This window comes from Scyliorhinus torazame, chromosome 17 (assembly GCF_047496885.1).
Source record: "Scyliorhinus torazame isolate Kashiwa2021f chromosome 17, sScyTor2.1, whole genome shotgun sequence".
In the NCBI taxonomy this organism is placed as follows: domain Eukaryota; kingdom Metazoa; phylum Chordata; class Chondrichthyes; order Carcharhiniformes; family Scyliorhinidae; genus Scyliorhinus; species Scyliorhinus torazame.
Window position 1 is genome coordinate 9372341 of NC_092723.1, and position 15541 is coordinate 9387881.

General features: G+C 50.2%; 1 protein-coding gene across 1 annotated transcript in view; it reads left to right on the forward strand.

Annotated features, from left to right (window-relative positions):
* Nucleotides 1–15541, forward strand: part of LOC140394554 (uncharacterized) — a 103582-nt gene that overhangs the window by 25892 nt on the left and 62149 nt on the right. Inside the window, exons 8-9 of the mRNA XM_072481912.1 lie at nt 469–567; nt 1998–2147. Of these exons, the coding sequence (XP_072338013.1) occupies nt 469–567; nt 1998–2147 (249 nt within the window). The remainder of the gene's footprint in view (nt 1–468; nt 568–1997; nt 2148–15541) is intronic.

Genomic DNA, 15541 nt, shown 5'->3' on the forward strand with positions numbered 1-15541 from the left:
TTTAAATGATGCCAAACTCACTGCTGGGAATCTTGATGCTCAAAATGGGTGTCAAAAAGAGAAATGTTTGATTTCAAAGTGCCTGGTCATAAACCTCGAGGACGATAAGTTGTCGTTTTGAAAAATCTTTATGATTTTTTTTCAATTTGATACTTAGGATTCCATCCAACCCACAGAAGCTCATTCACCAAGGAACCAGTTGTCATGGTAGCAACATATTGAAACCAGTTTTCCTATGTTAGAATTTTACTCGAGTACCTCGACCTGCATAATTATGTTTATGTTAATGCGATCCAGAGAGAACATATAGTGGGGGCCCTGAAGTGTAGCATTAGCACCATTTCAAACTTGAGTTTGATAATCTATTTGACAGGTTGTTTGTGAAAAACATGTTATGTCTCATGCTATTCACTTTCCATTTGTATCAATCATATGTGAATCTTCAGTGTCATCTGCTCTATTCAACAGTATCTTATCAACTGTGACAACGTCCCAAACATGCCTACTTTGACCTTTGTGATCAATGGGGTTGAGTTTCCACTTCCTCCATCAGTATACGTCCTTCGGGTATGTATGTACTTAGAAACATTGTATTTATATAACCCCTTTGATGTCATCAAATGCCCCTAGTGTTGTGTTTTGGGATGTATCCAGTGTGAGAGGTCAGCTGACTCACATTCACTTATATACTAGTGACACTCCCAGTGGTTATTCAGTGAATTACAACACAACCATGATATCACTACAACAGGGATGGGAGCGCTGCCGTGGCGAGGGCCCGGAAAGTCGTTCCTGTGCAGGAGGACTCCTCCACCCTCACCCATTCCGTGTCTGGGTCCTTCACCCACCCCCTCACTCATTCTTTCCGCTGTGGTTACCCAGTGGCAGTATTGCAAGTTCAGGAGGGCCAGGCCCCCATGTTTCTCCTTTGTAGTACTGGTTTGGGGATTCTTGGATTCCTCCCCCACCCCCACACAAACACCAGAATCAACTTGTCTATTGAATGAAAGAAGGCCTTGGGGATGTCGATCGGTATGGATCTGACCAGGAAAAGGAACCTGGGCAATACGTTCATCTTGATTGTCTGACCCTCTCCACCAGGGAAAGGACATCAGGATAATATAACGTGGGCGGGATTCGCTCACCCCGGGGCCGGGCCGGAGGATCGGCGCGACCGGCGCGAATTGCGCCATGCCGCCGGGACGCGATATTCTGGAGAGCGGAGAATCAGCGGCATTGGCGCAGGCGCGGTCGGCGCGGCGCCGGTCGGGAGCCGCTCTACGGTGCTCCCCCGGTGATTCTCTGCCCGGGCTGGGCCGAAGGGCCAAACAAAAAAACCCGGGTCCCGCCGGCGCCGTTCTAACCTGGACTTACCCGGCGGGACCTCGGCGTGGAAGGACTCGGGGGCGGCCTGTGTGGGAGGATGGGGGGTCCGACCCCGGGGGTGTGGTCCTCCGCTGTGGCCGGGCCCGCGATCGGGGCCCACCGATCGGCGGACCGGCCTCTTGGGCTGGGGGCCTCCTTTGTTCCGCGCCGGCCCCTGTAGCCCTACGCCATGTTGCGTCGGGGCCAGCACGGAGAAGGGAGACACCGTGCATGCGCGGCAATCGCGCCGGTCCCACTATCCATGCGCAGACCTGCGGCGCCCACCTGACGCTGGGATCGGCAGCTGGAGCGGCGTGGGCCCCTCCACTGCCGTGCTGGCCCCCTGTAGGGGTTAGAATTGCTGCTCCTGAGGCCGGGCTGATGTCGGCGGGAAATGCGATGGCGTTCACAACGGCGTCAACGGCCTCTGGATCAGAGAATCTCGCCCAGTGTTTCAGTTTTTTCTGGTAAAGTTCTAGAATGATTGCTCATCACACGCCTGGAAAACCTGGCACAGGGAATGATAGATTTCAATGAACATATTCGCCTGACCTGATTGTTGATCAATTCGCTGAAAAAAGATGGTTAAATCGTACAAAAACCTCAGTTAACGCACTGTCATTATTTTACAGCAAAATGGATACTGTATTGCTGGGTTTGAGCCAACCTACATCTATCCCCCGACCAATGATGGACCACTGTGGATTCTGGGAGATGTCTTCCTCGGAGCATTCTATTCTGTTTTTGACAGGGGGAATAACAGAATGGGATTCGCTGCAGCTGTCTAAGGGACATGTGTTCTCATTTCGATCCACATTTCAGTGAATAAAGCAAGACCTTTTAAAGCATACAATTCTCTCGGACTAAGTTTCAATTCTTTGACACACTGACTTCAACAGGGATGAATATCAGGCAGTTTCTACAATTAGCAGCAGGTGGGGAAAGTCAGTTTTACAGCCAGATATCAAGTTGTGAATCTGCTCCAAATTGTTTATTGTAACTGCAGGTGGGTGAAAGGCTTTTAACTTCAAACTGAATGGGATGTGTTGGGCTTCATCCTTTTCTCATTTAATCAGTCTTCCGCCCTATCAAAGACGCTGGCGGGATTCTCTGTTAGCCGACGGCGGAATCGGGCGGAGAGTAGGTTCCGAAGCCGAAATCGCGGCGGGCGCCAAATTTGACGCCAAATCATAATTCCCCACCACCTCGAAAATGGCATCAATGCATTTCACTCCGCGCGTACTTTAAGCACCGTTTGCATGTCATCAGTGGGCCCACCCACGATTCTTCACCCCCGATGGGTCGAGTTCCCAGCGGCGTGGTCCACGTGTTCTATTAAAAATATTGAACCTGGCGTGGTGGCTGCTGAGAAAGAGACAGAGGAGGTGGACATGGAGAGGACCGACTAAGGGCTGCCAGGCCCGATACTGGCCGTGCTGGCTGAGGTGGGGGGCACGGGGTGGGTGGAACAGGCTGAGTTGCCTGAGTGACCCCCCCATGGGACTAGGCCGGTGTCCAGGCATGGAGCGCCATTAGAGTGACCATCTTTCTTTGCACCCAGTGACCACCCACCCTGACCTCTGGTTCTGACCTGTGTCACCGGCCTTATGGGTGCCCCACCCCCCGCATGTTAGCTGTTTGGCTGCTGTTGTGCAAAGAGTCAAGAGTTCTGCTCCTTTTTACAAACACCTTTATTTCCCTTTATAAAACTCTGTACAAAACTCTATCATCACATCACATGCCCCAAAGGCCACCTGAAGCCTCTTTACATAATCAGTGTCAATTATTGGATACTTAACATAAATGAGACATCGAATTCGAATGTCTCTTAACCCATTCCTTAACAGGCTCCCATGTGTGCTTTCTTCATCGACGGTCTGCTCAGAAGCAAAGGTATCTTACTTGATACAACATCCGTGCTAATGAAATGATTCACTCCGGCAATATTGCAAGGGATCACCACTCTTTTCAGCGACTTCAGAGTATTATCATCCCCAAACCTGAAACTTGTGGAACTTTCAAATTCCTTAACCTTGTTACGACTTTCAGCATTCAAAGAGTAACATTTTAACCAGTCAATTCCACACACAGTAGATGTACAGCCACTGTCCAAAAATTACAATTGAAGGATTCTGCAACCAACACTCTCATTACCGGAGTAAAACTGCTTGTTAATAGGACAATTCCTTCTTTCTGGTCACTATCTTTTTCCTCTCCCGACTCTTCCGTGTCATGTGTAGCTTCAAGCACTCTACGATAACTTGTTGGACAGTTGAAAGCATAATTGTATTGAGAATCACACCGAAAACATCGATTTATCATACCCTGGGGTTCATTTTCCTATTTCCATTCTCCATGTCCATCCTCCTATTATAGGTTTTAAATGGGTTTCTGTCCTCATAATTTCCGTTTCCCGATCTCCTTCCATACTCTTGTAACCTGTTCGTAGCCATACGATTTCGCCATCCTGTCAGTAGTGTATCTTCCATAGCCTGCTTTATTGCTGACTGACCCATTTGTGTCAGAAGAGCCATAGAAATTGAATGTTTCCCCAGAAACTTCTTTAAGGCCTCTATCATCTGATCGAATAAGGTATCATTATCCGCAAATTTAACTCCTATCAAAACCAGGAGTCTATCCATGTTGCTCACTCTAGCACAGTCCAGTAACTTAAATGCCAACACAGACTGGAAATTCCAGGCGGTGTTTGTGCAACCTACTGTATAGTCTGCTAAATTCCATTATGTAGTCCTCAATAGAGATAGCCTCTGTTTTCCAGAATCTATCAAATTCTGACCAGTCTTCATACGCACTTAACAAGTCATCCTTTTGATAAATCTTATCCATAAAATGTAATAGAGTCTCCAGACCTAGTCTGGAGTTGCTCTCCTTTCAGCCACCTTGTTGACTGGGATGAGGGTGTGTGGGGGGAGAATCGTTTATCTGCGGCTGCAGCTTGTCAGCTTCCTGAGTGTCAATCACGGACCCGGTGAATCCCGCACCGTTTCTCACTGCAATCGATTGTGTTCCACGTGGCACCGGTGCTAACCCCTTAACAGTGGCAGAAGTCCACAGATTCTCCGTTAGCGTCAACGCGCAGGGTGGGATTCTCCATTGCCCAACTCTGAAATCGGGAATAGCGATCGGACAGAGAATAGCTCCCGATGCCGGGTCGCGATGCTCCGTCCCCTCCAAATCAGCATCATCGCGATGCACGACGCGCGCAGTTGCAACCGCGTTCGCATCTCATTATTGGGCCCACCTGCGATGCTCCGCCTCCTATGGGCCGAGTTCCCGATGGCGCGGTCCACGTGTGGTCTCAACAGTCATGAGCCTGGCGTGTGGGCTGCGGAGAGAGAGAGCGTATGGACAATGTCCAGCACTGTCAAACTTCATCGACCATTCCCATCCTTTCCATAAATCCTCCCAGCTCTTTCATCATCTTCAACTTTCTCATTGACTTAGTGCTCGACCTATCCACCCACGGCCCCAGTACACAATTAAAATCACCCCCCATAATCAGTTTATTATGTCCAGGCCTGGAATCGCTCCCAGCAACCCCTTCACAAACTCAACATCGTCCCAATTTGGCACATAAACATTCACCAGCACCAGTGGCGTCCCCTCCAACACCCCGCTCACCATCACGTATCTCCCCCCTTGGATCCCACACTTCCTTGGCATCTACAAACCCCATCCTTTTACTCAACAGGAGGACCACCCCCACCCTCCCCCAGCCACCCTCCAACCCCCCACCCCGCGACTTTGTATCGAAACCCGAGTGCAATGCCTGACCCACCCACGCCTTTCTCAACCTAACCTGAACCTTCACCCAGAGGTGCGTTTCCTGCAGAAAGACCACCTACACCTTCAAACTCCTCAAATACGCGAATACCCAGGACCTCTCCCCTGCCCAGGTTACTCCCCGTGTGTTCCATGCAAAACTGCTCACAATACAATGGGCTAAACAGCTGGCTTGTAATGCAGGACAAGGCCAACAGCACGGTTCAATTCCCGTACCAGCCTCCCCGAACAGGCGTCAGAATGTGGCGACTAGGGGCTTTTCACAGTAACTTCATTTGAAGCCTACTTGTGACAATAAGCAATTTTCATTTCATTTCATTTCATTTCATGTCAATAACCTTACCGGAGGATTGCACCTCCACTCCCCTCTACCATCTGCCATCCTCCCAATCCAATTCTGCCCCCTTTAAATTCACCTTAAACCAAGCCCATCCGAGATGGCCCCCTTCTCCGACCATGACCCCGCTCCTACTCCAGCACTACCATGTTGTGTCTCCCCCCCCCCCCCCCCCACTTGGCCAAACCCCGCAGCCACCTCCCCATCTCACTTCTGTTCCCCAGCATTATCTGCCAGCCTGGCAGCTCCTGCCCGAAGGCCCCCCCCTAACTTCGCCTCCACCCTTCTCCTCCTTGGTCTGTGCAAACATCTCCCTGCGGACCACCCCCTTCCCCCATACATACAAAGACACATCCAAAGCCATCTCCTCCAAAAAAAAATCAAAAACCAACACAAGTGGCAGGAAGGGTGGGGGTGGGGGTTAGTGGGTGTGGTGGGGCGGGGGGGGGGGGGGGGGGCGGCGGTGGCAGTTGCCCCCTAACAAACGTATTGCACCTGAGCAAACAATCACACGACCCGCTTCTTCCGAACTCTGTTGTTCCAGCTCCTCCGTCTCCCATCAACGTTCAGTTCTCCCCCAGTTTACGGTCTCTAAAAAAGTCATTGGCCTCCTTTGGGGATTCAAAATAGTGCATCCGGCCTTCGGAAATCACCACAGTTCCTTTGGGGTTTCTTCAGTACCCCAAACCTGATCTGCCTTCGGGACTGAACTGCTTTGGCCTTGTTGAACCAGGCTCACCTTTTCGCCAGCTCCAATTTCCTGATAGATTAACACCCTGTTCTCCTTCCACCCGCAGTTTCGCTTCTCCCTGGCCCACCGCAGGATATTCTCCTTCTCCATGAGCTCATGGAGCCTCACAATCACCGCCCGCAGCGGCTCCCCCACTCTTAGAACAATAGAACATTACAGCGCAGTACAGGCCCTTCGGCCCTCGATGTTGCGCCGACCTGTGAAACCACTCTAAAGCCCATCTACACTATTCCCTTATCGTCCATATGTCTATCCAATGACCATTTGAATGCCCTTAGTGTTGGCGAGTCCACTACTGTTGGAGGCAGGGCATTCCACGCCCTTACTACTCTCTGAGTAAAGAACCTACCTCTGACATCTGTCCTATATCTATCTCCCCTCAATTTAAAGCTATGTCCCCTCGTGCTAGACATCACTATCCGAGGGAAAAGGCTCTCACTGTCCACCCTATCTAATCCTCTGATCATCTTGTATGCCTCAATTAAGTCACCTCTTAACCTTCTCTCTAACGAAAACAGCCTCAAGTCCCTCAGCCTTCCCTCATAAGATCTTCCCTCCATACCAGGCAACATTCTGGTAAATCTCCTCTGCACCCTTTCCAATGCTTCCACATCCTTCCTATAATGCGGCGACCAGAATTGCACGCAATACTCCAAATGCGGCCGCACCAGAGTTTTGTACAGCTGCAACATGACCTCATGGCTCTGAAACTCAATCCCTCTACCAATAAAAGCTAACACATCGTACGCCTTCTTAACAACCCTCTCAACCTGGGTGGCAACTTTCAGGGATCTATGTACATGGACACCGAGATCGCTCTGCTCATCCACACTACCAAGAATCTTACCATTAGCCCAGTACTCTGTATTCCTGTTACTCCTTCCAGAATGCATCACACTTTTCTGCATTAAACTCCATTTGCCACTTCTCAGCCCAGCTTTGCAGTTTATCTATGTCCCTCTGTAACCTGCAACATCCTTCTGCACTGTCCACAACTCCACCGACTTTAGTGTCATCTTCAAATTTACTCATCCATCCTTCTACACCCTCCTCCAGGTCATTTATAAAAATGACAAACAGCAGTGGCCCCAAAACAGATCCTTGTGGTACACCACTAGTAACTGGACTCAGTCTGAACATTTCCCATCAACCACCACCCTTTGTCTTCTTCCAGCTAGCCAATTTCTGATTCAAACCACTAAATACCCTGAATCCCATGCCTCTGTATTTTCTGCAATAGCCTACCGTGGGGAACCTTATCAAATGCTTTACTGAAATCCATATACACCACATCAACTGCTTTACCCTCGTCCACCTGTTTGGTCCCCTTCTCAAAGAACTCAATAAGGTTTGTGAGGCACGACCTACCCTTCACAAATCCGTGTTGACTATCTCTAATTCTTCCACACCTTCAGCTACACTTTCCTGGCAAAAATCCCGCACTTTCGGATAAAAAGAGCTCAAATCAAAGCCTTCGAGCCAGAACTGCCCTGTGTGCAACCAGTCACTCCATGGCCGCCACCGGAAGTCTGTGCTATGAAATCCTTGATATTGGACTCCAGCAACTTCCCTACTATTGACATTGGGCTCACTGCTCTATAGTTCCCTGCTTTCTCTCTACCTCCCTATTTGAGTCGCGGGGTTATATTAACTACCCTCCAATCTGTAGGAATCATTCCAGAGTTAAAAGTACTTTGGAAAATGACCACCAATGTATCTGCTATTTCTAGGTCCACTTCCTTAAGTACTCTGGGATGAAGATTACCCGGCCCTACAAAGATTATCCGGCCCTGGAGGTTTATCCGGCCCTGGAGATTTATCCGCCTTCAATCCCCTTAATTTCCCCCAAACCATTTCTTTACTAATACTAATTTCCTTCAGTTCCTCACTGAAACATGTGTTGCTCAGAACTTCCGGTACATTATTCATGTCTTCCTTGGTGAATACGCAGTTAGTTCCTCAGCCATATCTTTTTTTCCCATTATGACTTCCCCCGTTTCTGACTGTAAGGGGCCTACGTTCGTTTTGTTTATTTTCTTTACATACCTATAGAAACTTTTACAGTCAGTTTTTATGTTCCCCACTAACTTACTTTCATACTGTATTTTCCCCTTAAACTGTTTCCAATCCTCATGTCTTTTGCTTTTTCTTGCCAATTTGTATGCTTTTTCTTTGAATCTAATACAATCTCTAATTTCCCTTGTAGACCATGGTTTGGCCACGGTTTCCTTTCAACTTTCGTGGCAAATCGGAATGAACAACTTTTGGAGTTCACCTATTTGTTCCTTGAATGCTGCCATTGCCTGTCCACTGTCCTTCCTTTCAGTAATGTTTCCCAGTCCATCATAGCCGAATCATGCCATATACCATCATAATTACCTTTAAACCAAGGTCTCAGAATCAACTACCTCATTATCCACCTTGATAAAGAATTTAACCATATTATGGTCACTCATCCCAAGGGTTCTCTCACAACTAGATTGGCAACTAATTATTTCTCATCGCACCATACCCAGTCCAAGAAGGTCTGTTTTCATTGGCTCCCCCAACGTATTGATCCAGAAAACCATCCCGTGAACCTCCAGAAATTCCTCCTCTATTGCACTGTGACTAATTTGGCTCACCCATTCTATATGCAGATTGAGGTCATCCATAATAACAGATGTTCCTTTCTCTATGAATCTCTGATTTCCTGCCTAATGCTATTCCCAACATTACCACTACAGTTTGGAGGTCTGTGTACCACCCCCACGAATGAATGATGTACATTTTAACTACAGCGACCTGATTTTGTTTTAATACCCTTGACCAAACAGAATGTGTTGAAATTTGAATGTTTTGGCTTCAACAACTTTATTGATGGAGAGAGTTCTAGATTTACACTGCTCGTTGTGTAAAGAAATTCTTTCTGACAGCTGCCTTGAAGAGCCTTGCTCTCATTTTAAGATTGTACCTTCGTTTAGGAGGTCTTGTGCACAGTGGGTAGTCTCCTTTATTCAAGCCATTCCTTTTGATTTCCATTTGTTCCCATTCTCTTTTATTTTATTACTTTTGGTCCATGGGCCCATGATCAGAATGAGCCTTTAAGCAGCGGACTCAAGCTGAGGCAGTCTGCGGGTCAGGACAGTGTGCTCCAGGTTTTGAATTTTGAAATGGAGGAAACAGACTTGACGGCGCCGAGTGAATCAGCTTTGAAGGAAGTCAGTTATGATTGGCTGGCTTGCAGCCTGTGGGCTGGCCAGGGACTGTGTTCTGCCTGACAACAATCAGTGATTTGTTCCTGTGTGATGCTTCAGAGAGAGGTGAGCATTGAACTCCTGGCACATTTTTACTACAAATTTGAAATGACCTTGAATCTACAGAGAAAGGAGACAACCTTGCCAGAGAAAACCATCTCAAACCTAGAAGGAAGAATAAAAGCCCGAACTCCAGGAATACACTAACTGGAAGCCATCCGAATGCAAAGATCCTTCATCCTTTTATTTTATTGATATTTTCTTTACCTCTCAATCACTCTTTTCTCTCTGTGCTGTTTGTCTGTGTGTTTAGAGAGTGCGGGTAGTTAGAAAGACTGGAGGGAGGGGTTGGAAAAGGGGTATTAGGTAGTCAGTTACATTTTTTGTCAGTTTAATTAATTATATTACTGTTAAATAATAAAAGGTTAATTGTGTTTAAATTTTACAAAGCTGGTGACTGCAGTTCATTGATACATAGACACATAAAATTTACAGAACAGAAGGAGGCCATTCAGTCCATCGGGTCTGCACCGGCCCTTGGAAAGAGCACCCCACTTAAGCCCTCACCTCCACCATATCCCCGTAACCCAGGAACCCCACCTAATCTAAGGGCAATTTATCATGGCCAATCCACCTAACCTGCACATCTTTGGACTGTGGGAGGAAACCGGAGCACCCGGAGGAAACCCACGCACACACGGGGAGAACGTGCAGGATCTGGGTTGTCATGTTGGGTGTTCTGATGCACAAAAGACCCAACACGGCTGTAGATGGTACAACTCTGTTTTATTGTCTAATCAACGGTAACAACTGGCTTGGGTAATCAATGGTAACAACTGGCTTGGGTACGTACTTCACCAGCTAACCTATGGACCCAGCCCTATCACTATCTTAGTGAGGCACTCAGCACATGTTCTATGTCTGAGTGGCGCGCTGAGAGCTCTGTGCTCTGAGCTATCTCCTGGTAGAATGAGCGGGAACTGTGGTGTTCCCTGTTTTATAGTGCGTGTGCTCTCACTGGTGATTGGCTGCGATGTTATGTGTGTGCTGGTTGGTCCAAATGCCTGTCCATCAGTGTGTGTGTGATTGCACCATGATATGCTGATCTGGATATCATGACATCCCCCCCTTTCACAAAGGATATGTGCCTACATGATACCAAATAGAAATGTGTACTGAGTGCATCTGAGTATGTGTGTGCAATATTTACAACATGTACATGAGGCTAAACTATATACAGAGGAAGGTGTCAGGTGCAACAGAACAACGACGTTCTACCAATAACAGAACAAATGCAATCAACAAACGACGAGAGAAAACTCTGGAACAATGAACGACAAGAAAAGAAACTCGTTAACAGTACTGTAAAACAATTCAGTGAGTCCAATGTGCTAACAGGCTCATAAGTCAAGTCTCTCAGAAGGGCGATGAATTTGGGTTGACCGCCTCAAGGGTGGGTCAGGATCCACAGGCTGAGGAATGGGCCTGGCCACGGGCAAGAGAGGAAGAGGCAGAGTGGCAGGAAGCTCACAAAGGCGACATCAGGGACAACAGGAGGGCGTGGCACTGGTGCATGATCTCGTAGCGAGAGCGGAAGCGGCAAAGGAAGACCATTCTTGACTCTCAAAGCAAGGTTGTCAGACATGACGGTGAGCGGAATTCGATGGCAAGCAAAGGTTTCTTTGCATGCCCGGATGACAGCTGATGACGTTGTGTCGTGCAGGCGTATGACCTCCGGATAACTTGAGAAGTAGTCAATCAGAATGATGTAGTCCCTGCTGAGCGCATGAAAGAGCTCCACGCCCACCTTCGCCCAGGGGGACGTGACCAACTCATGGGGCTGAAGGGTCTCAGGGGGTTGCGCCGACTGAAACCCCTGGCAGGTGGGGCAATTCAGCACCACGTTGGCGATGTCAGCGCTGATGCCCGGCCAGTACACAGCCTCTCGGGCCCTCCGCCTGCACTTTTCAACTCCGAGATGGCCTTTGTGCAGTTGTTCGAGGACAAGCCGGTGCATGCTGTGTGGGATCACAATCCGGTCCAACTTCAAGAGGCCACCATCAATGACGGCCAAGTCGTCCTGGACATTGTAAAATTGTGGGCACTGCCCCTTGAGCCATCCTTCCGTCATGTGGCGCATCACATGTTGTAGCAGGGGGTCAGCCGCAGTCTCACGGCGAATGTGGATTAGGCGTTCATCCGTGGCCGGCAGATTGGCCGATGTGAAGGCTACCTGTGCGTCGACCTGACAAACGAACCCCTCCGAGTCGGGCGGTGTGTTGACCGCCCTGGACAGAGCATCTGCGATGATGAGATCCTTCCCCGGGGTGTAGACAAGTTGGAAGTCGTACCTCCGGAGCTTGAGCAGAATGCGCTGGAGGCGAGGGGTCATGTCGTTGTGGTCCTTCTGAATGATGCCGACCAGGGGGCGATGGTTGGTCTCCACAGTAAACTGCGGAAGACCATGGGCGAGATTCTCCGACCCCCCCGCCTGGTCGGAGAATCGCCGGGGCTGGCGTGAATCCCGCCCCTGCCGGTTGCCAAATTCTCCGGCACCGGATATTCGGCGGGGGCGGGAATCGCGCCGCGCCGGTTGTTGGGCCCACCCCCGCGATTCTCCGGCCCGGATGGGCCGAAGTCCCGCCGCTAAAATGCCTGTCCCGCCAGCATAGATTAAACCACCTACCTTACCGGTGGGACAAGGCGGCGCGGGCGGGCTCCGGGGTCCTGGGGGGCGGGGCGGGGGGAGATCTGGCCGCGGGGGGTGCCCCCACGGTAGCCTGGCCGGGATCGGGGCCCACTGATCCGTGGGCGGGCCTGGGCCATGGGGGCACTCTTTCCCTTCCGCCTTCGCCACGGTCTCCACCATGGCGGAGGCGGAAGAGACTCCCTCCACTGCGCATGCGCGGGAATGCCATCAGCGGCCGCTAACGCTCCCGTGCATGCGCCGCCCGGAGATGTCATTTCCGCGCCAGCTGGCGGGGCACCAAAGACCTTTTCCGCCAGCTGGCGGGGCAGAAATTCGTCCGGCGCCGGCCTAGCCCCTTAAGGTTGGGGCTCGGCCCCCAAAGATGCGGAGCATTCCGCACCTTTGGGGCGGCGCGATGCCCGACTGATTTGCGCCGTTTTGGGTGCCAGTCGGCGGACATCGCGCCAATACCGGAGAATTTTGGCCCATATACATAGTCATGGAAGTTGCCGATGCCAGTCAACAGGCCTAGGCACTCCTTCTCAATCTGCGCATAGCGCTGTTCTGTGGGGGTCATGGCTCGCGACGCATAGGCGACCGGAGCCCATGATGATGTCGTCCCGTTGCAGGAGTACCGCCCCAATGCCAGACTGGCTGGCGTCAATTGAGATCTTTGTTTCCCGTGTGGTATCGAAAACGCCAGTACCGGGGCGGTGGTGAGTTTGACCTTGAGCTCCTCCCATTCACTCTGGTGTGCGGGCAGCCACTGGAATTCCGTTGTCTTTTTGAACAGGTGGCGAAGAGCAGTCGTGTGCGAAGCAAGGTTAGGAATGAACTTCCCCAGGAAGTTGACCATCCCGAGAAAGCGCAGCACTGCCTTCTTGTCTGACGGCAGCTGCATGGCTGAAGAAGGCTGCCACTTTGTCGGCATCCGGCCGCACACCCGATCGGGAGATGTGGTCCCCCCAAAAATTTAGCTCAGTCTGGCTAAAAGAGCATTTGGCTCGGTTAAGGTGCAGGCCCTGATCCCGTATCGATGCAAAGACACGCTGGAGACGACTGATGTTCTCCTGCGGTGTGGTGGATCAGATGATAATGTCGTCTACGTAGACGCGTACCCCTTCGATGCCCTCCATCATCTGTTCCATGATGCGATGGAACACTTCGGAGGCCGAAATGATGCCGAATGGCATCCTATTGTAGCAGTATCTGCCAAATGGAGTGTTGAGAGTGCACAGCTTCCTGCTGGACTGATCCAGTTGAATCTGCCAAAAGCCCTTTGAGGCATCCAGCTTGGTGAATATTCCGTAAATGACAAAACTCTGAGGAATATAGAAAGTCAGAGGTCTGGACATGCAGATCCACAGACCTTTGAAAGTGGCAACACAAGTGGACAAGGTAGTCAAGAAAGCATACGGAATGCTTGCCTTCATTGGACGGGGCATCAAGTGTAAAAACTGGCCAGTCATGTTACAGTTGTACAGAACCTTGGTAAGGCCACACTTGGAATATTTGCACAAAATTCTGGTCACTACGCTACCAGAAGGATGTGAAGGCTTTGGAGAGGGTGCAGAGGAGGTTTACCAGGACGTTGCCTGGTCTGGAGGGTGTTAGCTATGCGGAGAGGCTGAATAGACACGGACTGTTTTCATTAGAATGGCGGAGGTTGAGCGGCGACCTAATAGATGTCCACAAGATAATGAGGGGCACGGATAGTGTGGATGGTCAGGCACTCTTTCCCAGGGTGGGGCAGTCATCACTAGGGGGCATGGATTTAAGGTCCTTGGGTCAAAGTTTAGTGGAGATGTGCGAGGCAGGATCGTGAGTGTCTGGAATGCACTGCCAGGGGAGGTTGTGGAAGCAGATACATTAACGGGGCTCAAAAGGCATCTCTATGAATACATGGATAGGATGGGTATAGAGGGATACGGCACTAGGAAGTGATGAGGGTTTTGGCCAAGGTTGGTATCATGACCGGTACAGGCTTGGAGGGCCGAAGGGCCTGTTCGTGTGCTGTATTGATCATTGTTCCCATTGTGGACTCCAACCAGAAGACATCGTTTCTATCTACTCCATCAAATCATGTTCTCATCTTAATACTTTAACTGGATCCCCGTTAATCTTCAATACCCAAGGGAACACAAGCCTGGTCTGTTCAACCTAAGCTCATAACTGAACCCGTTACGCCCAGGTATAATTCTGCACTCCATTGCAAAGCCAATATGCCCTTCCTGTCCATGCGGAGTTTGCACATTCTCCCTGTGTCTGCCTGGGTTTCACCCCCACAACCCAAAGATGTGCAGGTTAGATGGATTGGCCACGCTAAATTGCCCCTTAATTGGGAAAAAAAGAATAGGGTACTCAAAATTTAAAAAAATATACATTTGAAAAAGATAAAGGTTTGAGAAGGAAATATCTGTACATCTCTGGGGAGAGGGCAGTAGAGTTTAAGGCGTAATGTGGGAATTGCCTCCTGCTCTGCAGTATCTTTCTGTCAATTCAGACATGCAAAGCAAAACACTGCAGACATTAGGATGCTGAAACAGCAATGGTGGACATAAAAAATTGTGGATATGCAAGAGGGCAGAATTGGAGGAATGTAGAGATCTCAGAGGGTTGCAAGGCTGGTAGGGGTGACAGAGATGTGGGGCGGTGAGGCTGGAAGGGGTTACAGAGATGTGGGACGGTGAGGCTGGAAGGGGTTACAGAGATGTGGGGCAGTGAGGCTGGAAGTGGTTACAGAGATGTGGGGCGGTGAGGCTGGAAGTGGTTACAGAGATGTGGGGCGGTGAGGCTGGAAGGGGTTACAGAGATGTGGGACGGTGAGGCTGGAAGGGGTTACAGAGATGTGGGGCGGTGAGGCTGGAAGGGGTTACAGAGATGTGGGGCGGTGAGGCTGGAAGTGGTTACAGGGATGTGGGGCGGTGAGGCTGGAAGGGGTTACAGAGATGTGGGGCGGTGAGGCTGGAAGGGGTTACAGAGATGTGGGGCAGTGAGGCTGGAAGTGGTTACAGAGATGTGGGGCGGTGAGGCCGGAAGGGGTTACAGAGATGTGGGGCGGTGAGGCTGGAAGTTGTTGCAGAGATGTGGGGCGGTGAGGCTGGAAGGGGTGACAGAGATGTGGGGCGGTGAGGCTGGAAGGGGTTACAGAGATGTGGGGCAGTGAGGCTGGAAGTGGTTACAGAGATGTGGGGCGGTGAGGCTGGAAGGGGTTACAGAGATGTGGGGCGGTGAGGCTGGAAGGGGTTACAGAGATGTGGGGCGGTGAGGCTGGAAGGGGTTACAGAGATGTGGGGCGGTGAGGCTGGAAGTTGTTGCAGAGATGTGGGGCGGTGAGGCTGGAAGGGGTTACAGAGATG